Source organism: Buteo buteo, chromosome 15, assembly GCF_964188355.1.
Source record: "Buteo buteo chromosome 15, bButBut1.hap1.1, whole genome shotgun sequence".
Taxonomy (NCBI): domain Eukaryota; kingdom Metazoa; phylum Chordata; class Aves; order Accipitriformes; family Accipitridae; genus Buteo; species Buteo buteo.
Window position 1 is genome coordinate 21,026,897 of NC_134185.1, and position 27,194 is coordinate 21,054,090.

General features: G+C 45.2%; 1 protein-coding gene across 1 annotated transcript in view; it reads right to left on the reverse strand.

Moving 5' to 3' along the window:
- Positions 1-21,280: 21,280 nt before the first annotated feature.
- The window catches only part of SCML4 (Scm polycomb group protein like 4), a 45,760-nt gene continuing 39,846 nt past the window's right edge, over positions 21,281-27,194 (reverse strand). The window contains exons 6-7 of the mRNA XM_075046379.1: positions 26,468-26,613; positions 21,281-21,406 (exon numbers count right to left, since the gene is read on the reverse strand). Coding sequence (XP_074902480.1) covers positions 21,281-21,406; positions 26,468-26,613 — 272 coding nt within the window. The remainder of the gene's footprint in view (positions 21,407-26,467; positions 26,614-27,194) is intronic.

A 27,194-nucleotide genomic window follows, 5' to 3' on the forward strand; every position in this document is an offset into this window, starting at 1 on the left:
TGAGTAAAGTGCTGGTCGGGTTTTGCTTTCACTGGAAGCCACTGGAATAGTGTTGTGGAGTTTCAAGACCATATAGTTGGTGTGGATTGCCAGTGGGGTATAATCTAAAGAACATTTTGCCTCTCCGTGTTGTAAACTAGCCAACAACGCAGATTATACACCATGAACCTTTCTCAGAAATGCCAGCCGGTCATCTAGAGCAAACGCAGAGCTTTTGGGGGGCCAAGAATGCCCCAAAAGGCTCTGCAGCCTACTCCCTGCACCGGAGAGGGCTGCCCCAGACACGGTGCTGTGTCCCCTTGCTGTGGACGGAGCTGTGGTGGTGGAAGCCTTGGTGCACCCTCTCCTGCTTGGCTGGGGGGGCTGCGCGAAGGCTCACACTCTTGACCTTGCAGGGTGCAGGGCTGCCCCGTGAGGGAAGGCAAGCCAGGAGCTGAGGGCTGTTTGTCTGGGTCCCCAGCCCTGCTGGGAGTCCGGCGGTTTAGCACACAACACCTCTGTCTCCTGTCAGGAGAGCCTGAGTGTCCTTTCCATGGAAACTTGGCCGGCAGCGGGACAGCAGGTCCAGGGAAGCTGTCCAGAGCGGCGCTGCCGGTGTTTGGGGAACACCAGGCAGGACTTTCTGCAAACCAGGAAAGCAGAAAGCTCTTGTCCTGGGCAAGTCATCGTGGCCTCTCACCCCCAGGCGGAGGGGATTAAACCCTGGGCAGAAATAACCTTCTGATTTACACATGCAAGCCCCTTCCAATATGGAGCATGGCCACCTGAGCAGCCCTCTCCATCTCGGGGGCGCTCAGCCTGCCTGCAAACCGCGGTGAGGTCAGGAAAGGCCCTCTTTGGGTTAATGCATCTACCCCAGCCTTACTTCAGGAAAGTTTTCATTAGGGCTGGAGCGTTGGTGACAGCTACAGCTAAGGCTGCCAAAGTGTTTCCATTATGTTATATCTCCCTGTTTTCACTCGCTTGCAACCATCCAAAAGTTTCACCTAGAAGGCTGAAATTTTCCAGGCCTCCTCTCTAGCTGGAGGTGAAGGGTTTTGTGGAAAGTTGGAAAAGAATAAAAAAAGAGAAAAAAAAGGGTTCTGCTCTTTTTGAAATGGCAGCATCCAGGCAGAGGTGCTAATTTAAGAAAACAAAATTTAATAAAAGCAAACAGTGCTATTGCAACCTCAGAAATGACTGACACTTTGAATTTTGGGTGAATCTCCAAATAATTTTTTTATATTAAGAAATCCAGTTAATTTTTACTTGGCCTTTTTGCTGCATCCTTCCCTTCAGCTCAGGGTGTCTTCAGGCAGTGCTGCCTGCCTTGCACTACTCAGCCTCCAGCTCCCTCCTCTTGCTCCCTCTGCTCTCTGTCCGTGGCTCCAGGCTTGACACTGGCTCTGTGACCTGAAACTCCTCACAAACCCACTGAGCCAGGGCCTGGATGGTTCCTGTGACCAGCAGGGCTCTTCCCCCTGTGCACCCTTGCTGTCAGCCTAGTAACTGTTGTCGTCACCTGAGCGTAGGTCCGGTGAAATTCAGAAACCTCTGTTGTGCTGGACTCTGTATTGGCGTGGGTCTGGAAGTTGCGATTTCCTCTATGTGGAGCTTTAATGCAAATATCCACTCTGAACCTGAGGTGGGCTGCAGACAGTAGACTGTTAAACCATGTGGCCACGTAGCATGAAACTCTAGGTAATAAATTTACAATGTAAGAATCAATTAGCATTAATAGAGTTTTTATTAGCACCAAATGTAGGTGCTGTGATTTCTCCGGTAAGCGTGCAAAGCAGAGAAATCTGAAGCTAAATAAGCTGTAGCAATTAATCATGCTTTTTAATTCAGTTTACCTCTTAAACTGGAGACTTTCTTCCCCACATTGCTCATTTGAAATTGTTTCTGAGCTAAACAAAGGTTGCAGTTCTAGGTCTCTGCAGCTGGTGTATGGAGCTATACAGTTGGCTTAAAATGAACCAGTTCACATTTGAAAACCCACGCTTCATAGTTCTCTGCAAAAGAAACAACCAGTCATCTCATTAACATTTCCAGTAACCACTAAGGGAAACCCAGAGTAATCCATTCGCTCTAATGGAGGTGTTTTTTTCTTCTTATATAACACATTGGCTTGGAGGTTTGCATCCTCTTTTGGGTAGTTTTTCTCTGGAGAAGATAGAAGGCCACTGCTGCCCATGGCTATTGGTGATGCTTCTTGCACATAGGCAGTAATAGGACATAGTTTGGGCTGTGAAGGACCCATTTTCAGTCCCTGCCGATGATGGATGGTGGAGCCAACAAAAATACCCAAGTCAATAAAATCAAGACCAAGTCAAAATACTTCAAACTGGATAATTAAAACACAGGAGACAGACAGCTTCATGTGTGGAAATGGAAAATCAAGATATGGAAATTTAGAAAGGAAAATGACTAGAGAAAAACTACCCCCTTCCTGCCTCCTCCATACCCACAGTCCACTGTGACTTTGTTGTTTTCAGATGAGGGCTTTCTCCTGACTCAGCTGGGCTTAGCTGACTGTTAACTACTCAGGAGGAGATTTGTATACCATCCGTTTCAAAACAGTACTCAAAACTCTAAGACCTAACTTTATGATCCTGGTCGCTGCACAAGGTGCTGGAGCCCCTTCATTTGTGGCTGTGTGAAGGCAGAGATCACATGAAACTTGCTGATAGGAAACATTACAGACAAGGGCTCATCTTAAATTTTATGCCCCCCCTCCCAGGGTGGATAATGCTGACGGAGGTGTTTTATTTCAATCAGGATTCATGGCCCTAAACCTCCTGGAACTAAAGGCCAAAGCCTGTTTGTTCAAAAGCTCAGAGGAGCTCAGTTCTTCCAAAAGACATCCTGGTGACATGGTGGCAGGTCTTTTATTTGGCAGGTTGGTGGCTAGATGGCTTGCTGAGGTGTGGAATAAGCCATAATAAATTTTCAGCCCCAGTGAGGTGATTAAAATCTGCATCTCCAAGGAGAAAGCTTAACAAACCCTGCCAGATGAGGCCCTGCAGGTGAGATAAGCCAAAAGGATGCTTATTCTGTGTATCCTGCAAGTACAAGTAAGGTACAGATTCTCATCCTAGTGAGGGCTTAGGAACTGCTGCCCATGCCCCAGAATAAGCTGTTAGGGTCTCCAGGGAACTTCCCTGGTGAAAGCTGAGGTCCTTATGTCGCCTTTTGGTGGAGGTGGCATTAAAAAAAAGCTCTGAGGATCACAGTTTGAGACCTATGTCCCTAAAATAGAAGTACCTGTTCATGGCAATGGAGACATCAGTCATAAGGACAGCAAGGCTGGCTCCCTCACAGAGAAAGGGTGTTGTGTCAGTGCGGGGACTCCATGGGTAAAACTTGAAGGATTTTAGCATCCCTGTGCCTCTGTCCTCTGGCTGAGTTGTGTCAACTGGTCGAAGGGCTAGCAGGGAGAAGGTCAAGAGGAGATAGACAGGGAGACACTGTCCTTTCCTCAGGAAGCCAAGCTGGAAAGAATTTCACTGGCATGTGTTGGACTGAAGCTCTATCAGTGCAACACATGGAGGGAGCAGTCTGGGAAAGTTGAACACCTCATGGATCACCTCCAGGGTGCTCAGGAGAGACTTCAAACACAAACCAGGTTCATCTCCTGTCTCTGGGATGCGCAGTTTGCTGTATGTGGTGATCACTGCTCGTGGGTGGCGTGCAGATAGGCATTCATATGTATATGTATATATGTGTGTATATATATGTATATGGGTCTATAGATAAGACAATTTGTACTACTTCACATTTTAAACTTTTAGCAGCTGAGACTTCAGGTGGATGCCAGCACCTGAGAAATAATATGTAAACTTACTCATCAAGAGAAGAGTTGTTATTAAGTCCCCTTTTCAGGTAGGTGGACTGAGGCAAAGCTGAGGTAACGTGGCTGAAGGAACATCCTTGGCAACGGGAACAGATAAACTAAGAACTGCAGTGGAGGTCACTGGCCTGCTCTGAGGCCACATACAGCCTTTCATGTTGTACAGCTGTGACAGAAAATGAGTTCCCAGCTTTCTAGACCTGCTCTCTGGAACTTGAATTTCATGCCTGTCAACATTTTCCAGTTTGAGGCAGCAATCTCCCAGCTGACATCCTGTTTCCTATCTACAGAGATCCTGAAAGAAGGATCCACCTGGAAGTGCATTTTTGTGGTGGAAAATGCAAAGCTGTAAGAGAAGAATCAAGCTGTTCTAACTGGGGAGAGTGGGGAGAGGGAAGTAATGATTAGAGCAAAGTTAGCGGCTAAGTGAAGGAAGGATACAGAGGTGCAAGCAAAAGTGGGAAAATATGTGCAGAAAATGTAGAAAGTAGAGCACAGCCAAAAAATACAGAGTTCCACCCAACAGGAAACTGTACATAGCTCTAAGACATACCAGAGAAAGCAGAAGATGTGTTAACAGAAAGGAAAGTGAAGAAGAAAACACCAGACATCACCAGCTGGCATCATCTTGACTGAGAAATTCACAGGCGCGTTTTTCAGTGCCAAGAAAACACAGCACCGGGGATTTAAAAGGCACTTTGGTATCGGGCTCTGACCGTCCGGTCCTGAGCCCTTCTCAACTTCTGACAGACACACCGCTCGCTGCAGCGAGGATACCATGGTGTGCATGACATATTTTGTATTCTCCTGGGCCACATACGCTTCTCCTTCAAAACAACTGTTGTCTTTCAGCTTTTTCCCTGTGAGGGAATAAGCTTCCTTTGGACCAAAGCACAAGATTTCCTGTCTGTCGCCTGTACGCCATTACACCATCTCTCCTTCCCCCGGGGACCACGGCTCTGTGTACGCTCCAGAAAGGGGCTGCCCTGCAGCGTTGGAAAAATGTGGGTTTTCGGTCCCGAGCGCATCCTTAGTAGCACCAAGAGGAGAGCAGGGAAACACCCCCATCAGCACCAAAATCAGGGCCGCCTGCCTGCACCCACCCCAGCACGGAGGCTGAACAATGTGCTCCACAGTCAAACCAACATCCACCAGCATGAAGTGGGACCGTGGTCACTGCTGCGGGGCTGACACACGTCTGCCTTGATGTGTGCACCCATTTCTATATGCAGGTTTAAGAGTGCAGGGTAAAATCCCACTCTCACCAACAGCTGAGTAAGTCTGGAGATGCTACTGAAGGTCCTGGGGGGGTACCAGGCATGTAGATGCTTTCATATGAAGTGGTCAGCAGAAGTGAGGCTGCCGCATCCCTGCAAAGATCATTTGGCACCGGAGGGAGGAGTTTTGCCTAAAGCAGCTGACTTTTGTATAGCTATCTCTGGAAATGTAGATAAAGAACATTTCATACTGGAAAAAAGCCCTGCTGTCAAGTTAGCTATTGGCGCTTTTCATCTTCCATTTCCAAGCAACTGGCTGGATTCTGAATTTGGATGTGTCTGGGACAAGGAAAGTGGTACAAAAGGGACTGGTAATCAAGGAGCGCCTCCAGCTTTCTAACTATAATAAAACACATTCTTGTGCTCTTCTTTGGACACTGATGGCAAAAATCCTACTCTCTAGTAAGAGAGTTGAAATCTGGAATGACGATTGCATCAGTGGAAGGAAGCCAGATTTGCAATGCTGTAAGCGAGCAAAAGATCTGGCTGACAATCAAGACACAACATTATAATGAAACTTTTGGGGTTATTTCCTTTTTAATTTTGTCCTAAGTGACTGGGCTACATTCTGATTTCACTTACATCAGGCTATGTCTGACTTTAGGATGCCTCTCATGCAGCAGCAGCATGCCTGAGATCAAAACTCAGTCCTCTGCGTTTCCATTCCCCTCCTAAATATAAATTTCAAGGTGGTAATAAATACTGGAACAAAAAAGATATGTAATTTTAGTGACAGAGAAGCAAATTGATGCTGAATGTATGTGACACTTTTTCAATTTTCCTCTTGTTTTTCCTGATGGTGTTTTGTGCTAAACATTACATTTGCAGATGCAAAATTTAAAGAACACTTTATCTTCAGCACTGAGAAACATAACATGTAATTTGCAGCTTCAGCCAAGAGTGATGGCCTTATTAGTAATGGGAATTTACTGATTAACTGCTGTTAGCAAAACATCATCTTCAAACCCGTTAGTCTGAAACTGGCAGCCGCTCTGTCGGCAGGAGCTTTTTTATTTCATCTCTGGGGAGTTCTATAGAAATATTTCTCATTTAAACAGCTTTAGCCTTGGCCTTTCAATAATTTTTATGGTCTCAACTAATAGGTTAACAATTAGTTAAGAGCAACTATCAGCTTAATGTCAAGTCATTCACAGGGAAAAGTTCAAGGAGAGAAGTAACACTATTTCAAAAGATGGCTTATTTTCGAACAAAGAGCTCCCATCAGTTTAAAAAGCCAGAGGGATAAAAATGAACACAAGAGAGAAATGGAAAAATCAGCAATGGGGGGAAAAGGCCTGGGGTCTGAGCAGGGCTGGGAGAGGGGCTTTTGTCCATTCTCCTACCACCCTGTCCCCTCAGACCCAGCTCTCCATCCCTGCTTGGGATGCGTCTTTCTCCTTCATGCTCTCTAGGCACTAACAGGGCACTGAGCAAGTCTACAGAGGATATGTATGGTCTTCCTCTTAGCTTCCGCGCCAGATGTCACAGTGGTCTACGCACAGCTGGTAAGGAAAGTCCTGCTCAGCCGTCGGTGGCATGTACGCAATCAAGATGTCATTGGCAGATAGATGTGTTCATTAGAACGAGTCTCATTGCTGGGGCATGAATGGAGGTTGTGTTTTTTTTCCCCAAGAGCTCTCACACAGACAGATCTTGGAATTATTTGCAGGGTTGAAAAAGTGCGCATTGTTGTCTCCAGAGTAAATGTCTGCTAAACTGGAGCTCTCTGATCCTTCTTCTGGATGTGCAGAGTGAGTCAAGGGCGTGGGAAGCAACTCCTATCTCCCAATCACTTCTTCCAGCTTAATAACTCATCTTGCCTGGACGTAATTTTTAACCAGAAGTTTTCCTCAGAATACAAGCAAATGAAAATCCTTCCCAGGCATGTTCAGTGTAAATGACCATGGCAAAGGTGGGCAGGCTTTCCTTGCAGAGATCTGAAAAGGCTGAAATGCCCCTGGCATATTACACTCTCCTTTTGTCTGGTAATACCAGATAAACAGTCTATGCAGGGGACTGCATAAAACTTCATCACCTGCCATATCCCGGCTCTTGGACCATAGCTTCCGGACAGATGTGCGAGAGGTAGACAGCTGGATGAGCAAGTGACTGACTGCTCTTATATGGGGCGAGTTCTTATATGGGGAAGGGCAGTCAGGCCACTGTTGCCATCACACCAAGTAACTAGGGGAAGAAAAGAGCCTGCTATATTTACATAACAATTATAAAGCGCCTCCAAATCTTTGGTTTGCTTTGCACTACCAGTTTTGGCAAATGGTGTTTCTCTCTATATATGCATGTATATATTTATATTATATACATGTATGTATATATGTGTATAAATATGTATATTAATCTGTTGCCTGAGATCTAAAACCTGGTCTGTGAGCTGTGCAAGGCAGGAATGCTGATGTCTTATTTCCTTGTGTGATTCCTCATGGAGCTGGGACGTGAGCCCCAGCTGGGATCTTTAGACAGAATAGTAAATGAAACTGCCGCATGGCCCATGTTATTCAGTGATCTTCAAGATCAATGCTGGCTTCCTGAAGTCCAGTCTACTCTGTAGACTTCTTATAATCAAAGGAAGGAGCTTTCTCCCTCCCCCCAGTGTTTATTACAGACAGTGTCTGAGCTTCAAACCAAGGCGACAGAGCACTTTGCAGACACATAAACCAACAATGAAGTTAAATTGCTTCACCTCAGAAACCAGGCTCTACATGACTTCAGACGGCTTCTAAATATATTCAGTCTGAAGGAAAACTTCCTTCTGGCTTTAAAGTCTGGAGATAAAAGAACTGTCTGGTAAAAAAAAGGCAAATTTCTCCTAGCCAGAAGAGCCAAAATGCTGCAGTCGATTGTTTAGGGGCACAAGGTGGGTATATGGCTGAGGTCAGGCTTGTTGTATGAACTGGGTCCTAATGCAGTGACCTGCCAGGAATGTGAGCACCCATGCCGGGGGAGAGGACCCTGCGGTTGTCGGCAGGAGTTGGCCAGGGCCTCGTGCCAACTCTGCCAAGGCCTTTGGCCACTCAGCACCGGGACGTGTACTTTCCTTCTCTTTCTCTTGTCCCTTGAATGAAGGTGCAACCAACAAGCCACAGCTGGGGGTGAACAGCAGCTGGGTTCCTACATATCTCACAAGACTTTCATTTTTGGTCTTAGCGCGGGAAGGAATAGCGTAAGAAGAAACGACTTTAAAACTTTTTTTTTTTTAAGTCTACCTTAAATTAAGGATTCATAAAGAGGGGCCAGAATCAATGAAATCAAGGGGTGACCTGAACCCACTTTTCTTTAGTAGAGTCCCTTGGATACGTTCATCTTCTTTTTCTGTAACATTAGGTTTGCAGCTGGTTTCTGTCCGATTACAGAGAGTAATAAGAAGATAGGACCCAAAGACTATTATCCAGGGGCCTATTCTCATTTTCACTGATGTGGATGGCAAACTGACTTCAAGGGAAACTTCATCATGCTGTAGTGTTGATAGCATCATAGAGGAAAGTGTAATTAAAGGGCAAAAAAGAGGGGAATCATTCAATCCAATGTATTTCTTGGATAGCTAGAGCCGACTCTACTTAACAGGGAAAGCATTTCTTATATTCTAGGGGAAGTTTTTAATGGTAGTTGAGCGAGATTTTTTTGGCTCTTTTTCAGGCTTTTTATTGAGACATTGCTAGAGTATTCCACTAGCTGCCTGTGTGTAAAGTGGGCAGATCAACCTTGAAATATTATGGTCTTGGGACAAATCTTGCTCTTGTTTTCTCCCCAGTGTAAATCCAGAATAACAGTAATGACTTCAGCTGAGCCACTTCAGATTTACATCAGCATAAATGAGAGCAGGGTCTGCCCATGCAGATGCAGCCTGAGGGATTAGGAGTCTGCCTGTGTGTTGTACCCTTGCTTCAAATTGTCACCCTAGCCTTAATTCAGTGGAGAACCAAAGAAAATGCTTGCCCTGCAAATAAGCATTGATGCTAATGTATTGCAGCAGGGATTTATCAACAGGCTGACACCTCAGTATCCATCTCTTATTTGCATAGCAGAGAAATGTGAATTAAAATGCGAGATTAGCTCTGCACCGGTCAGGATAGGAGGTAATTCTGGCATTAGCAGAGCTGCAGGCTGAGCAACAGGGAATGTGGAATTTGGTAGGTAAAAGTGCTTTGTGTGTCCATGAACACCTCGGGTGTGTAAAGACTGAGACCAGGCCCTTATTTAAAAAATACAGTTTATTAGATAAAACATACATAGAACCAAGTAAATCCAATTTTTTATTAAAAATACAGAAATCATTTTGCAATAGTAAAAGAAAGTACTGGCTTTTTCTATGAAACATAAATCTGAAGGTTTGGGACATTTTCACTTTATCACAGCCTGTCCCCCTCCATACTACATTCTTAAACATACTGCATCAAATTGTGAAACCCAAACAAAAGGCTGTTGTACAAAATTAAGAACATTTAGACCAGTAATACTCAGCTTAATTAAGACGCAAACAGTAGCATACAGCACACAGAACAGTCAATATACAGCTATACATTAAAACATGCCTCTAAATAGTGTCAGAGAATCCACTGGAAGGAATAAGTTACAAATAATAAAAAGCAATGTCTGAAGAAATAAAAAGAGGAATCACAGTTTGACACTATATTTTTTAAATGGTTGCATATGTACTGAAACACTGTACATATTAAGAATGAATATATTGGACCCACCCATACAGAACATGCTAAATCAACAGTTATTATTTTGCTTGGATGTGTGAATATGTATGAGGTGTACATATGGTGGGCAGGTGCATATCTGTGTACATACATCAGACCTCTGCGTACATACACGTAGAAAGGCACACACCTCTACAGCTGAAGACAAATCACTTCAATAAAACCCTCTGAGGCAGGGTGAGAGCAATACTAATACGCTGTTTGTCATAATCGTGCTGCTCCTGGGACTCCAGGCATTTTATTCGCATGTTATTCTCACCTGTAAGTCCCGCATTCATTTTACCTCAGCTTTCCCTTGTCTGCATATTTGCAAAGTGAATACAAAAGTATTCAATATAATGCAATGTTCACTGTTGGAGATGATTTATTAGGGGAGGTTTTGATAGCTGAGAAGCAGCAAAGTATTAAAGGATTCACATCGCTTTTCCAATAAGTGGAACTAAGGAGCAGATGTTTCCCCCCCTGATTATTGTTAGCATCATATGGTAATCCTGGCATAATTAATAATATACCCTATATGTCATCTTTAGTAAGAATTCTTGGTCGAAAATGGAGAAGGCTTGCATTAAGAAAAATCATAGGCATCTAAGCCTACGAAGGCATCTAAGCAACCCAAATAGTTTATCACCTCCTGACAATAATAGAAAAATAAAGTAATGCTAAAAATGGTGCTAAGTAAAATGAATGGATAGCAGAATGAAGGTTAAGTGAAAGAATTACTCAGGCTTTACAGAATTAGAAATTATCTAGATTCAGAGAAGCACGTCGAGCAGTCAAATTGAAACAAAGCTCAAGACTCGTGGCAGTGATACAAAGGTGCAGGCTTGGCATTTTGCAAGACTGCACTGCTGCATTGGGACCTGGAGGTGGTCACAGGGTAAGATGCTTTTTGTTTCTCTCTCGTTGAAAGAAAGCAAAACGAAACAGTGCTGAGGCAAAGGCGTGTAAAAGATGAACACAGAAGTCCTGACTGTTCTCTCACCGGTGAGTGCGACATCGGTAGCCTCTCTCTGACGCTGGTGGGGATGGTCTAGCTTTATGTCAGCATCAAAAAAGAAGCAGCCTAGGAAGGTTTACACAGCAGGACACGATCGAAACACCCTGGAAAGCTGGGTGGTGCTGTGTGTTGGGGATGGGGCAGGAGGGACTCTTGGAGGCAGTGGTGGGTGCACTGAGGGCAGCTGACACAGTCTTTTCTTTCCAAGGGGGCACCCAGGCAGCATCTCTCGTGTCGCAGCCCACGGGGCTGCCACTAACAATGTTATACTGACGGTGAAATAAACCCAGCTGCCTTTTGCCGTCTAGGAGAGAGTAGGAGCCTGGTGACACCGGCGTGGCAGCGCCGGCTGGAGTAAAACCGGGGACAACAATGAAAACAAGTGGGACAGTCTGAGCCAAGGACTTTCAAAATACACCAGTCTTATATACACCTCACATCGAGTCACAAGAACTAAGACTGAAGTCAGCATCATTCAAGCCCATAATCTCATCATGACAGCACATTTTTATTAAAAAGGAAATCTCATTATTTACATTCTATTTTTAATATACAGGCTGGCAGGTGAAGGAGGCCTGGTGAGCTAGTGTACACGAGCTGATTTTTCTGTTTCGAGAGCAGTCAGAGAGGAGAAGCCTGTGCCACATGCTGGACAGGCTCCTGTTAGCTCCTGTGGGATTTGGATGAGAGCAGTCACCAATGCATTTTTCTAATGATGTGAGATGTGGAGATGTTGCATCTATCAGTAGTAAGTGCTATAGGCTGTAATCAATTTGGGAGTGACTGAATGCAAGATATTGTGAGCTTGAACTCTTGATTGTAACCAAATTGTTAGTATATTCAGGGTTTTTTCTCTCTGGCAGATTTTGTATATACTTGAAAAAATTAAAATAACTATATAGTCCCTTGATATCTGATGTCCCTTACAAAATGTGTATTCCTAAGGTTGTACAGTCCGGGAAAGAGATGTCACTCACCTTTCAAGGAGGGTGAGATTAATATACAGTAGGTATGTAAAAAAGTCCAAGATTGTAAAATACCTGCAAGATGTGATGAAAGCAGCCCTACTTATACAGCTGCTGCAGACACTGAGGCTTATCTAGCAAATTACAGAACATTAAAAATCAAAGCTAACATACTTTGAGCCCAATTAACAATACAAAAAATCATAGCTGCACATACATCAAAAAAGCCCTGTACATGCTTCACTAGCCTTGGAAGCTAATGCTGATGACTTGGAAGAGATCTCAGAGCAGCATTTAAAAAAGAAAAAAAGTGTGAGCAGGAGTTGCGCTATTTTGTGGCCTTATTTAAGGCTGCCACTTTCCAGCTGGATAGAAACTGTTCTGCTCTCATCCTTCACACTGTTTGGAAACAGAGACCCAGAGCCAAAATCTGATCTCATTCCTACTGGTAGAAGTATGCAGTAGCCCCACAGAAGCTGCAGTCATTACCCTAAACTCACACTTGTGCATCCATGTGTGAATCTGCCCTGCGTTATTGCACATATTTCAGTATGAAGGATGATGCTGTAAATATTGCAATGCCAGTTGCCACGTGGATTTTCTCACAGCACTTAATGTAGGCTTACAAGCGTGGCCTTCCCTCCCTGCCGGTTTTGTCTATCCCACCACTTCCTCCCAGCTGGCCAACGCCGCTTCTCTTCTTCCTCCAGCCGGATGGCTCTTTCCTACCTCCTAGACTCCTTATCATTGGCAATGGGCACCTCTTCTTTCCAACCAACTTTCTGATGCTGGCTGAAAGCAAGCTGGACCTTCTCCAGGTCTGGGGGAGTGATGCTGGTGGCTCTGTACTCAGCGCTCAGCGATGCTCACACCTGCCTAATGGTGTGCCATTCGCAGGGCCAAGCCTGGTCCACGTGGCCATCAGCAACAGGGCAGGAGCCAGGGTTCATCCCAGTGAGGAGTGTAACTGGGACTGTTCAAACCAATACGCGTTTAAACAGCTTGAATATCAAGAGGCAGCACAGGAAAAGATGGAAGATAGAGGGGAAAACTGCACTCACCCTGCTTAAAAGTGCTGAGCCTTTAATGAGGTATTTATTGCAAATAGTCATCAGCCAACTAGTTAAAAACCATCCTCAAAAAGTGCCTTTCATGCTGGTGAATGAAAGCAGTGGAAGGTTTTTTGTGCGAGATAAAGAGCATGTCAAAAAAAATACAGGCAACCTAATTCAAAGATGTCAGCGTGTGGTAGTCTTTGTCGCAGCAGAACTGGACCTAGACTCTTTTGTGAAGGGCACTTGATTGAAAGGAAAGAAAGGGTTGCAGAAAACCACAGAGAAAGAGAGGGAAAACAGATATAGATGGAAGAGCAGGGAAGACCCAAAAGGTAGAGAAGGAGTTGCAGCAGGGGTGAAGGAGACACATACATGGTCACTGAAAGATGGAAGGGAAGGAAAAGAAGAGATGCTGCAAGAAAGGAACAGAGGAGGAAAAAATGGAAGTAACTACAGTGAGGTGATAGGAATGGAAAGAGGAGGAAAGTTCCAGGGGAAAAGACTAGAGAGCAGAGGAAGACCAAGATGGAGAAGAATGAGGGCAGGGTGAAGGACTAACTGGCCTTTAAAGGCCCATGTGGGTGCTATTTTTCAGGAGCATAAGGAAGATGTAGGCAAGGGCTGTGTGAAGAGTAAGTCAGATGTGGACAGCACAGGGAGAAAGGCTGGAATACGGTGAGAGCAGGCGGTCTTGTGGGTAAGGCACTAGATTCAGACCAGGAGGTCTGGGTTCAAACTCCTGGCTTCACTGAAGGTCAGGTTTAACGATGTTGGGAAGGAGGCAATACAGTTCACCTTCATGGAAACTTTGCTTTATTTTTCTCAGTGTTCTGCTATTTTCCCCTCACATGGCTGTGGGAAATTTGTGCCATTGACTTCTATCTGTTTTCAGCAGTTATCTGCAACAGGGAAGGAAAACTGCCTCTAGGAAACCCTTCTCCTTAGGTTGTCTCTTTTGCCTCATGAAGTTGTCAACTCTCTAGGGCAGGTTGAGTGTCTTATAGCATGCCTGCACAGTGCCAGACACAATCTCTACGTGTTGTGACACAAATACTGATAGTGAGTTTTGATAACAGCAGCCAAACATGCTTGTATTTGAACTGTTAGTATTGTCAGAGGGTAGATCAGATACTGATCTCATTTACACTGGTAAAAATGTGGAATAACGCTACTAAATTTACAGCAGGGTCAATGGAAGACTGGGAGTTAGGTTGGCTTCTTGTAAGCTTATAGACTGGTTTCTGAGAGGCATAAAATGCAAAGCCAGTGTATGTCCACCTGCTACACAGCTATGGCTATAGCTGTTTTCTGAAGTTTTTGTGCCCCAAGAAAAAGAAAAAAAAAAACATTGTTCTTTAAATAGTGACTCTTACCAAGCTGATCAGAAGCCTTCTGGATGCTACAGCACATTAGAAAAGCCATGAAGAAGACAGATAGGTTTTAGAGACAGTCATTTCGTTCCATGGAACCTGGACACATGGATCAATTCACAATACTGCCGCTGCAGCAAATGCTCAGGGCCATAAAACACATTACAGATCAGGAAACCATCAGAGTGAGGGATAAAATTAATCACTAGTCTTTCACTGGCTTGGATTCACTGCAATTCAGAAGCCCCTTTTCTCCCCTTCTCCTATGTTTCAGCTGAAAGACACTGAAAACTGTGAAACTGCTCCACTCTGAAATGTCCTCATTCCTGTACTACTTGGACTTCAGATTTTTCCCATTCCCCACTCTTTCAGAGATCTCTAACAATAGGAAATTGGTTGCCTGTATTTCACGTTCAAAAAGAAAAGAGCAGCATAATACCAGTTTTACATAACACCAAGGGAAAACTCTGGGTAATAAAGACATACTGCTCGATGCAGGGAAAGTTCAACACAAACCTGGAGACGGGGCACAAACTCCACGGGAACCCCAGTGAAGCCTGGGACTTGCCCATTTTTGAAGCCCGTCCTTCCTAGCTGCTCTGCCCTGCTCTTATTTAACTTGCTTTACAGCCTGTCTGTGCAGCCAGGCAAGCCTCCCTGAGCAGCACGCACACACTCACGCACTCGCCTGTCCAGCCTCAAACGCTGCTTTTTGGCAGCTGCCCCTAGACCAAGAGGAGCAAGACTCTGCAGTCAGAGATGGAGACTCTTCTGAAGTCCTGTGAGCTATTCCTGTCCGATTATGGCACTACCAAGAGACTCAACTGTTTGAAGTATGATGAAGTGCTGTGGATGCTGAAGGAGCCAAAAACTGTGGGTCACTGGGACTGATTTTGAAAAGTTTTATTTTTAAATTCCACCTAGGGCTTTGCCTCAGGAACTTGTGGAAATCTCCCAGTGAAGTCATGTTCAAATCAGGGCAAGTTTCTGCCTAGTGGCACAGCTGAAATCCTCAGCGCACAGGCTTTGGTTTGCTGCGAAGTGGAAAACCCAAACCACCCTTCATGAAACTCGTAGCTAAAACACAAAGCTAACTGGAGAAGGTGTCGGGATCAGGTAGAGGTGCAGCTGGAAGAGCTCTCTACCAGGAAGCTAGCAGCTCTCCCGGGAGCAGGGGAGAGGGGGCTGGCCAGCGGCGGCTGTCTCCGCTCTTTGTAAGGGAGGATGAAATAGCTTGTTAGGCTTTAGTTACTATGGGATGTGGCTGAAGCTTGACCCGGTTTATGAGCCAAGCCCTGGTCTTATGAATTCAACAGAAAAACTTACGCGGACCTCAGTGGGACCTGGGTTTGGCCTAACATGCTTTATTTAGCGTCTTGAGCGAGGGAAACATTTTTCTTTAGATTACAGTTGAAAGATTCTTGGGTTTCAGCTTAAGTCTTATGGTGGCAGTGTATTGCACACTCATATTTCTTTCTTTTTCTTTAATAAATCACATTTCTCCTGCACTTAGCCTCTGACCAAAACCTGTCTGCTTGAACTGCAGTAAGCCTGGCCGGTCAGCGATGTCTCTGCTGAAAGCGATCCCCCCCAACCACGCCGTGCACGCACCGGCTGACCTCCGCGCTACCACATCCCCACCCACCCCTGGAGCTCCAGGCACCTGGTGGGGAGCGGAGGCTCTGGCAGCGAAGGGAGGCAGAGACGGCAAATTCACGTTTGCGTAGCCGCGCTTCTGAGGCACGGGGATTTGCTGGAGCTGGGGCCAGAATGAGCAAGTTGTGCTAGAGTCTATCAGATTTGTGAAGTACAGATGTGATAATACCACTGCAACCACAAAAGAATTTACAACAGGAAGCGTTGCAGCTGTTGCTTATTAGCATTAGTACAAATTACACAAAGCAAATTGCTAGCAGACATGTTTCCATAATATTTAACTCATGGCAGTGAATAAAAGTGATTCTTTTTCAAGCAAAATTTTAGATTTCCAAGGGAATCGGTTTCCAATTGTCCATGAAGGGAGCATGGATTAGAGAGCAGCATGCAACTATTGCGAGGCATCAGAGGCAACGTGTGCAGCAACTTGCCTGTTTTCTCTGGCGAAGGTGTGCGAATTTGGGACCATATTTCTTTGTGAGAGAAGGAAAATCCGTACGGCTTCATATGACCCAATTACCAGCGACGGGGAGTGATGGTGTGTGGGCCCCATTCTGGAGCTGCCGCTGTAAGGTTCTGCGCACAGAAGTGCTTGGAAAGGAAGGGAGGCTCTTGCTGACCTGCCATTTCCTTGAGTTTTTGCCCCCAAAGTGCTTATTATGACTTATTTCCCTAGCAACCTCAAGCCTGTTGATGTGGAAGCAGCCTGCGCCAGCAGAGCAATCCCCTAACACAAGCTCAGGAGGGTGGGTTTGGAGACAAAATCCGCACAGCAACAGACTGAACGTGCAGACTGAAACATCGGGGTGCAATCCCTGAACAACTGACAGCAAAAGCCCCTGGACCGAAACCCTGGGCACAACACCTCTCTCCAGCCAAACCAGTTTCAAGCCAGGGTAGCGGTGGGTTTTGGCGCTGCCGTACCTGCCGCCCTGTTGCTCCAGCCAGCGGCCGGCAGCCCGTTCGGGCACCTCCTCTGCCTCCCTTCTTGCTCTATGCGGAAAAGCTGAGCCACCAGCCCTGGGGAGGGAGGCTGTAGTTCAGAGAGGGGGGGGTCCCCAAAAAAGCATTTAATTTTAAGTAATAAAAAGGGGCCATTTAATTATTGCCTTCCTCTCCGGTGCCAAGGCAGGACTGGTTGCATCCTGGTGGATGTCTGACCCCAGAGATGCTCCTCCATGGGGTGACCTGGGGGAGTCACCCAGGGGTTCCTGGAGGGACCTGGGGGATCCCCCTCCTGATGTCTTTTTCCAAATAGAAGCCATTCAAGAGAGAGAAAGGAGGAGGGAAAAAAAAGAAGGCACTAACTAATTAAGTGAAGGTTTTGGGGGGTGTTTGGGGGAGGTAATAGCTGACAAATCCATCTCTGAGCTTGTTCGGCCCCCAAAGGGTGCAGCCAGGAAGGGGAGGGCGCTGCACCCCGTGGGTGGGAAGGGGCCGTGGGGTGGCTGTGCCAGGGCGAGAGGAAAGGCCATCCGTGGGTGCTGGAGTCGGGGCCAGGCTTCGGAGCTGCTTCCTCTCGAAAACTGTACACCTGCTCCTGCGCTGTCCTTTCATCCTGCCTTACCCGAGCCTTACTGGTTGAACTGGAGGATGGCTTGTGCTCCTGCCGCTGATCCAACAGAGGCATCTTTTCATGCCAAAATTGCTGATTATTGCTGGTTTTGCTAGTAATGTTCTACTTAATCTCTCACAGCCATCCTTTCTTTAAGAAGGAAAGAAGTGCAACTCATGAAGACTGCTGACAACCTATAGAAATTCAGCAATCAGTTTAAGGGCAAAAACAGCCCAGAGTGATGCTTTACATGCCAGTCCCAAGGGTGCCTGCCTGCATTAATCATGTTGAGCGAAGCTGCTAACACTGCAAAGGCTGCCGCGCTCTTCAGCCTGCCAGGCAAGACAGTGGGCTCAGAGAGGTGGAGGCATTCCCACAGGCATTTCTTGAAACTCAGCTAGGTCTGGCTGGGGAAGGAGGCGTTTGTTGGTGTGAGAGAAGAGGCCGTGACAGCGGGTGGGTGGGAGGGCAGCGTGGCCGACCTGTGTCGCAGCGGAGGCTGAGCTGGTGGGCCATGCTAGGTGCAAGAAGCTGGTCTGCCTGGGACCACTGGCCCTGTGCTCCTGATGCCTGGCACTTGAGCAAGGGAAGAGTTCTCCCCAGATCCTTAGACTTTGCCTGCTTGCTTCTTTTTTTTTTTAAAGCGAATGCTCACAATGTATTGAAACTGCCTGAAGCAACCGAAGTGCCTTTTGATCCAGCTATGAGTGCTTAGAAGTAGAAAAGAAGCACATGTCTTGCTTTTAAGGGTATGCACATCCACCCACCTGTTGGGAACAGTTCAAAAATACAACTGAGTTGGCTGCAGTCTGAAGCCAGAGCTATGAACAGAATAGCAAGCGAATTTGTACAAGCAATGTCTAAAGTAGCAGCTAATGGAGAAGTGGCTGACATGCATGTTCTGGCTCTTTAGTGCTTGTTCTGAGGAAATGGCCTGACACCCTCGGCACAGCAGAGCTGTTTAACTACCCTCACTGACAAGACTTGAAAGAGAAAAATTAGTTATAATTGCAATATTACTGCAGTAATGTTTGCCTCCTAATGGCCTTTCAGTGAAAAAAAAAAAAATGCAGTGAGGCATTTTTGTTGTAAGCGCTACTTACATGTAAAATGAATCCACTAACAGCCTCCCCCATAAAAACCAGAACATTAAATATCATGGTCTGGACAGTCCTGTCATACCTACAAGTGTCATACCGAATGAGATAGCACCGCTGACTGTATACATCAGACACATACATGAAAACTGTTTCAGCATATTAAATGTAGAAACATCATTGCCACTAAGGAGTCTATAAATATTGCGTTGGTATTATCAGCCCTCTGAGCTGTAATGTCAGGTGGAGGGAAGGAGTGAGACACACAGCTAAATGGGAAGGAATCTTGCTCAGGAAAGTGTGTAGCTGGGGGGGTTCCCCCAGTCTCAGAACAAAATGCGAGGTTACAGATTCTCCAGGAAAATACAATAAAATGCAAAGATCTTCTTGGAACAAAAATGTTCCATTTCCAAAATGTCAAAATGATGTTTTGACATTACCAAAAGCTGTAGTTTCAGTTAAATAGAATTTTACATTAGAAAGTGACATGCTTTTATGAAGAGTTTTGATTTTGACAAAGTGGGATTTTCCAGAATTGAAGCCATCTGATACATTCTAACCAGCTCTGACTACTGATATACTACAGCCAGGTGGGTTTCTATGTGGAGGAATTAAAATAATCTTTTGAAAAAAAGAGAGGTTAATTAAATTCAAAATTATGGGGGGAAAAAAAAAGATTGTTTGAGGACTCTCTGAAGGTGACATTACTAATACAGTAAGATTTTTACATATTTTGGGGATTGTTGTGGGGAAGAGATCCATTTATTAAAAGATATAAGAGTGAAAAATGACCTGTACAGGTTTGGTGTTGATGTGAAGTCACCTCTGCCTCAACCAGACAGCTGGCTGAACAGATTTCCATTCTCTACACCATGGGCACAAAGTGATGCGGGTGATTGTTACCTTCCAAGCATCGGCACGTTTAGGGTTCAGTATATTACATCACTGGATAGTATACAACTTTTCATTTAACACACTTATTCAGCTATTCCTACTAAAAGTGTTTCAGCATGCAGACAGGATTTGCTGAAAGCTGGTCAGTCCTGTAAAGATCCAATCCTGCAAACGTATGCAGACAACTTTTTTAATTTGGGGGAGTAGTCCCCGAGAGTTTAGTGAAAGTCTTGTGGGATATGGTTTCTCACGTTGTTAAGGATTTTCAGGATTAGGTCTTGAACTAGTATCTTTTTGTAGGAGTTGTAGTCTAGCAATGTGCACCAAGTTGAATTTTACTCCATGAGGTATTTTTGGTATTATTCTGTTCTTCATAAACAGGGTCAGACAGTATGACGTCTTGCATATTATCAGGACCCCATTTCTCAATTCAGTTGAGGCTAGCTTTAAAATAACCTGCATGACTTACAAACACATGCTACCACTCCTTGTCACACACTAAAGGTTTAAACTGTATGGATGTGTCCCTTTATCATCCTCCTTTGTGAAGGATGAAAATGAGGGCGCACCCATGCCACAAATTACCTCCTCAGCCTGAGACCTGTCCTCTCCCACCTGACGATGCGGAATATTAATGAGCACTTTTTGGATTTGTGTAAGAGGCAGAAGAGTATTATTTTTAATCCACTTGAGACGATAAAGCCTGGCACATCTGCATATGTGCTGAAAGCCGCAGTGCAATCAGGAACCAACCCTACAGCGTCCACCCTGGACCTGACCATCGTTGCAAAGTGCAGAGATGTGCCCTGCATTGATAGCTCCACCTGGGGAATGCTTCCGCCCAGCTCCCTCACTTTTTAAAAATGCAGACAAAACCCAAACCAGAAATTCTGCTTTTTCTTAGAGTGCCACAAACTGTACGCCAGACAGAAATGGCTCAGGGAAGGGAGGGAAGGGAGCCGACAGCTGAGCACGCCAGACACCGTGGGAGCCATCCGCCCCCTCTTCGGCATAACGGGAAACATCCTGTCAGAAACACTCTCTGCATTTGGGCTTTTCTTGAATTAATTATCCGTAAACGGTGACGGGCTTATCCTGCTGGGAGCCTGCGATTCCTTGTCGGTGTTCATAGATGTGCTGGATAGGAGAGTCGTGATGGTCAAAGCTCATCAGAAAGAAAGCACCATGGCATCAGAACTCCAGCCTCAAGTATATTAGGGCTGCTCCCTCTAGTGGGAAAAAGTACTTTAGCTGCAACCCCCCCCCCCTTTTTCCCCCCTATTTTCTTTTTTTTTTTTTTTAACTTTCTTTTTCTCCCCCCCCCCCTCCTTTTTTTAAACTGAAGAATTCAAGTTTTCCAGATAGTGCAAGACATGGGGCAGTTCCCATCAGACAACAGGTGACCGAACGCCGCGCTCTTCCGACCCTTGAGCAGCGGTGGTGGAGCTGGAGCCCACCCAGCTGATGCAGGTCAGCGGTTACTCCTCCGAGGTGGGCCCGTGGCAAGTGGGAGACTCTTGGTTAGTCTTCCAGCAGTCCTCAGCGTATGCCGTAGCTGTGTTTGGTTTTGATTTCCCACTTCTGATTACAAAAATAGGACTTACTATAATCATAATAATACTAATGATAAAAAATAATTATTGTAATTATATACTTTTTGGCAAATCATTAACGCAAAGCAGCCCAAAAGACCCCATTGGATTAAAAAAAGGTGACAATGCACAAATGTTAAAAAAGACAAAGTCTTTGTTAAAAAAGAAGGAAAACCAATCTGCAAATGAATGCATTTCTGTAAGGCAACATGTTACCTTTAGTTTTCTGTCCAGATTTAGGTCAGGTTCTGTTGTTGTTCAAGAAATTGTTAGAACTTGGCTTGCTTGAGCTTATCAATGTGGTAACACAGTTTCAGCGCAGGTCCCAGTTTCAGCCCCAGGTATTTCATGATCATGTCACTTTTCAGCAGCAACAAAGCATTGCCATCAATCTCCTGGTTTCAAAAGAAAGAAAGAGAATCAAAATGTGTCAACCCCCTTCCAGTGCTGCATCCTGACACATTAAACAAGGTGAATCCGAAATAGCATGTCTTTTAGCACAGAGGTAGCTGAAATGTCATGCATTTTGAAATCCCATTTAAAAAAATTGAAATCTGAGGTATGATAGAAGGAAACTTTAAAGGAGAGGTTAATCAAATAGTATGTTTTATACTTCAGGAACTATAAGATCTGTCTAGGTTTTCAATTATTTTGCAATTAAAACACGAGGATTATTGAAAAAAAATCAGGGTTGCTCTAAGCCAGTCATCCTTGAGAGAAAGGAGTGAGAGTAATGGAGAGAGAGAGAGGGATGTGGCTTCACAAACTGCTAATAGCACACCTCTGAATCTCAGTTCCATCTTTGTCCCTGGCTATCTGCATGTTTCACATATCTCCAGTACACATATTCAGTGAGAGAGAGAGATATATACATTTTTCTTTTTCTTAAATTGAAGATAGTAGTAACTTCCTTATTTCATTGCATTTATTAAGAAAATTTGTTCAAATTTAATTTAACCCTCACATAAGTGGAAGAAATTGCTGCCAAGTTCAGTTGTTTATCCCAGACCTATTGGCTTGAAAACCTTTTGAAATTACAAAGTGCTGTACTGAGCACAAGGTGGCTTGGGTGCACAGAGAAACAGACTCTTTTACTATGGACTGTAAAACACAGACTCTTTCAACTGTCCTTGCTTGGATCCTAAGCTTGTCTGGTGTTTCCTGACTGTATTAGCAGATGTGCTAAAAAAGACTACCCCTCCCCAAGGCCTCCACCACACTTACATACTTGGACCATCAGAGCTAAAACATAACTAGTGCTATGGGTGTGAGCATACCTATACACATATACACACACACACTAATGCTGTATATATTGTATTCTATGGTTTTGATGGTCAGATGTTTCTTCTGTGATCCATTACCTACTAATTAAGCAATACTATGGATTCTAATTTGCCCTGATCATTATTATTCCATTTAGTAGGTGATTTAGCTGATGAGCAGTTAAGGTCACTTTCTGATTAACTCAATTAATTAATGCTCTTCATTTTGCAACCCCCACTCTATCCATAATAGAAACTCTTTTCACCCTCCCCCTCTCCTTCCCATAATTTTAAGGAAGATAAGGGAAAGTAAGAATAAATATTACATGTAATTAAAATTTGCATAAGAAAGAAAAACAAACTCCTGGAACTGTGATGCCATAGGGTAAAAACACTGTCAAGGGTTTGGTGTGGAGGCAGCTGTTTCTAAATGTTGAGTTCAGCATTTTATTATTTCCTTTATTATTATTGTGTGGGGGTCAAAATTAAACTCCATGACAAGAGTATGCCAGAGGGAGCATTCATATCCAATTAAATATCCTGTATTTGCCATGTCCCTGTGCAGATGTTGGCTTAACTTCTCTACAGTACTACTATGTCAGCTCTTTTAAAAAATAATTTAAAAAAGGATTCTATAGCATGGTCCCCAAGTCTGCAAAAGTCCCACTAGAAGATCTTGAATCAGATCTGGAGCTGGTAAAATTCAGTGCCATCAGTGCAATTCGCTTGTTTCACATGAGTTGAGATCAGGCCCACTGCAAGTTAGAATATTTCAGGAGAACATTGCCGTGTTCCTGCAGGGGGATGTGAGCAGCAAATGTATGAGCTGCAAGGTCATGATATCGTGGTATAAACATACAGCTTCCACCTGCAAGAATGAGTATTACTCTGTTTGTGCTGGTTTCTTGCAGCACTTACTCTGAGCATACTGTTCAAAAAGCAGAGTAGCCCCTAAACAAGCCCTGTGCCATGGAAAAAAGAATTGCACCTGGTGGTGGCCATCCCCCAGGATGAGGCTTTTAATGAGAAAGATGAAAGTCCCCATCTTCATGGGTGTTTAAGCACATAATTCTGAATAAAATCAAAGACTTCAGGATCTATATCCTGCCTCAGATATATATATCCCTTCTTTTGTATTCTTCAGTCTTGTGAACAAGACACCAACCCTGGTAAAGCCACCACCTGCGACAGGAGTGCAGCAAGTGGCAGCTCAGTGGTCAGTGCTCAAACACTCGAGATGAAAGTCTGGAGAAAGATGCATGCTCACAAGTCTGGTGTCTAGTGCTGGCAGAGACAGATTGCTATTTGAATAAATTGGATTAATTATGTCAAAGGTTTTTGTCTCCTTCATACATGCATTTGCCAATCGCTGGCCATAATTAAACTGTCAGACCATAACGTTACTTCGATCCCTTCCAGCTTGAGTTTTCTACCTGCTAATTCCCTGTTTAAGTCATTCCCCTCCTCCATTTCCCTTCCCCCAGTCTTTCTACCAAGTCTTTCTTGCTGAGAGCACCGCAGTGCATGGGGCAGTGCTGCTACAAGATCCCTGCCGGGCTGACAGCTCCTTTGCGTGAGGCCAAAAGATCTACCATCAGCTACGGGCTCGGCTCTCCTTGGCGCACAGTCCTGCCGAGGGAGCAGGGAACAGCAGAGGGGAGGTAGTAGGCAGCTTCACGGTCTTTGGTGGACACTCTCAGGAGCTGCCTGTGACAGAGCTCCTTGGGTGTCTTGGCAAGAAGAAAAGCTTCTGCTTCTCGTATGCAGAGCAGAGGCAGAGCCGGGTCATCCTGCAACACCTACTGCAGCAGTGGAGGATAAGGGCTGCGGCTCCTTACTGCACGCTGGGAGAGCTGGCACCGGGGACCGTGGTCAACACCCAAATGGCTTAATATAGCAGTGGGAGAGCACACTGCCCACGTGCAGGATACCCCCCCCAGCCTTTTCTTCCTGGTGGTCCCACCACCCTCTCCCTCCCAGTGTCATAGCTCAGATGAGCTGATTGCCGATGCAACGATTTGAGGTGATGGCTGGGCCTTGTCAATGACAGTAAGTGCTTCTAAGTAAATTATGCACCTGCTTCATAGAAAGATTGAACATACAAGAAGATATGGCTAAGGTTAATGGACTAATCACTTGTCTCTCACCCCTGGGGTCTCCGTGCTAATCCAGATGAGATTTGAAGGCTGAAAAATTGCAGGGACATATATAACTCAAAGGCATAATTGAATTGAGTTGTGTTGTAATCTTACCCAGGTTCTCACACCTACAGCATATTTTACAAGGAAACCAATGATAAGTAGAGCCCATGGGTGCTGGGTGTTCAACAAAGGATGACAGGGACAGTCTTTAGTGGCAATTTAGCTTGGTCTCTTTGGTCACAGAGCAGCTGTAGTATCGTGGCATGCTCCAGTGCAGCTGGCCCATGACTGCCTGGAACATGTCACTGCCCTGTTGCTAGATAAAAGCACGTTGTGCCATCCTTTGCTACAAGCGGAAACTAGACAAAAATGGTGCTTTTGCACTGTCCATATTTACAAGATGAACTTTAAACATTTCTTTTCTTTGGGATGTACCTGTATGCCTCAGACCATGGCAATTCTCCCTCCCTTGCATGAAGAGTTTTCTCTTGATGCACAGCCCCTTCTGAGACTCTCAAAACCTTATGCTAAAGAAAGTTCCTTTAAATCTAAAGGTGGTTTGTTTATCTGCCTGGTTACCCACATTCGTTACCAGGTTATAAGGCAGATCTGACTTCTCTGCAGAAGGCAGGGAAAGTAGGCTGGCAGCTGTCCTGTAATTGCAGATTTGGTCCTAGCACCAGTGTGCCTGCTCTGTTCTCAACCCAGCAGCCTGTCTGCAGAAGGGCAGATGGCCTCAGTACCTGCCTAGAGTGAGCAGACACCAAGGCCTGTGTTCATCTTCATTTTCACCTGTTCCTCAGCCACCTCCTCTCCTCAGTATCTGGATGCAATGTGTAGCTGGAAGTCTATCAGTTGTCTCCCTCAGCTCTTGTCTGCAGCCCCACATTCCCACCCATCCCTGCTGGCACACGGGCAAGGAGCAGGACCTGGTGATCAAGCCCTCTTGCTTGCTTTGCAGCCTAAGGTGCTGTTCAGGAGTCAGGGCTGGGGAGCTCTTCTTGCTTAGACCTTGGTCCAGGCACGTACATCCAAAGATATGACCTCCAGCTGAACACAAGCAAGTCACTTTTAGGGTAAAATCCATTTTCACAGACAGTCTGAATTGATCAAGGAGAGATGGAGGAGGAGGAGGAGGCTGAAGATGCCATTAGATGCATTGGTGCCAACTCCATATACAGCAGCAGAACAAGAAACTCCAGATCAGATGTGTGTTTACAGTCTTCCCCTTTACTAATTAAGGATAATATAATTTCTACCACTGGAGATTGCCTAGCAAAAGCAACTATCATTTCTCCCGTGAGTCAGCAGGTCTGTTAAATTTGGTTATGTAGTTACATAAATCTGAAGGGAAAAAGATTAAAAGCTTGGCTGTTTTGGGTTTCTCCTGTTAAACATCTAGAGACACATAAAAAATGCTCTTCAGAGAAGAATCATAGGTATCCTGGGAAAAAATTGTTGTTGAGACGAGGCTTTTTTGTGCCAATCTGACAATGAAAAATGAGCACCAGATCCTCAGTGCTTTCTCTTAGGCTTGGCATAGAAACAATTTATGCTGGCATGGTTGGGAACAAATAGCGAGCATTTTCTAAAGACATTGTTAGGGTCTCCCCATTGAAGGATAAATAGAATAGAATAGGACAGAACAGAACAGACTAGACTATTTCAGTTGGAAGGGACCTACAATGCTCATCTAGTCCAACTGCCTGACCACTTCAGGGCTGACCAAAAGTTAAAGCATGTTATTAAGGGCATTATCCAAAAGCCTCTTAAACACTGTCAGGCTTGGGGCATCAACCACCTCTCCAGGAGCCTGTTCCAGTCTTTGACCACCTTCTCGAGTGGCAAGTGAACATTTCTTCAGCCCAAACCCCCCAGCAGTGCTGAACTCCTTGCAGGGCCCTGTGTTCAGCCTGGCTGAGCACGAACACTGCCTATAGCAGTCAAAGGCAGCTTGGGGAGGGGGGTGATGTGTACTGGCTATCTCTTGGGGCTGCCCATGCACTTGGCTTAAATTACTTAGAAGCAGTAAGGGCAGCCTTCTACATACGTGTTTTCTGAAGAGCTCCACGTGGGGACCTAAAGCGTGAGGGTCTGCATCCTTCACAAACCAAACCACGTCATCCACCGTCCAGGTCAAAGGATTCTTGCTTGATGGCCGAGCCGCGTCTTGTTGTTCTGGTGAAGGACTTGAGGCTATCGGTACAAAAAAGCCCACAACAGCGCATTACAATGGCATGCAGTGGTTTCCTTGGTTTGTGAGCGTGCAGGGGTACGGCAGCCTCACTGCGGCGTTGGACGCTGGATCTGTGTGTGCAAATATCAGCCTGAGATGGTGGGGTGGGGAGACAAGGGGACTTGGAGCAGTTTCCGATCTGACTGCTTATCGGGAGACATGATCCCAGCTGGTGAATTGCGTTAAAAAACATGAAACCCTCAGGTTCCTGCTGGGGAAGGAAAAATGTGCCAGCTGCCAGGCTCTTAATCCGAGCTGCCCCTGCTGTCTGATCTGCAAGCAGCGGGGATCTTGGCTCAAGAAGACACCACCCTCCCACCTGGAGAGAAAGCGCTTCAGCACTAAACAAAGGAGTTTTTGCCATTGAATGTGAAGGCTAGAGGATAAAATTAGGATTTAGCAAATAGGGTTTTTTTCTTTGCATTCAAATATTCAGACTTATCTTCGAGCTTAAAGGAAGGTTTCTAGTCCATATCCTCCTAATCTTAGGCTCTCACAAAGCTGATGGTCCCCACTGAATGCCTATTTGGAAAGCTACTAA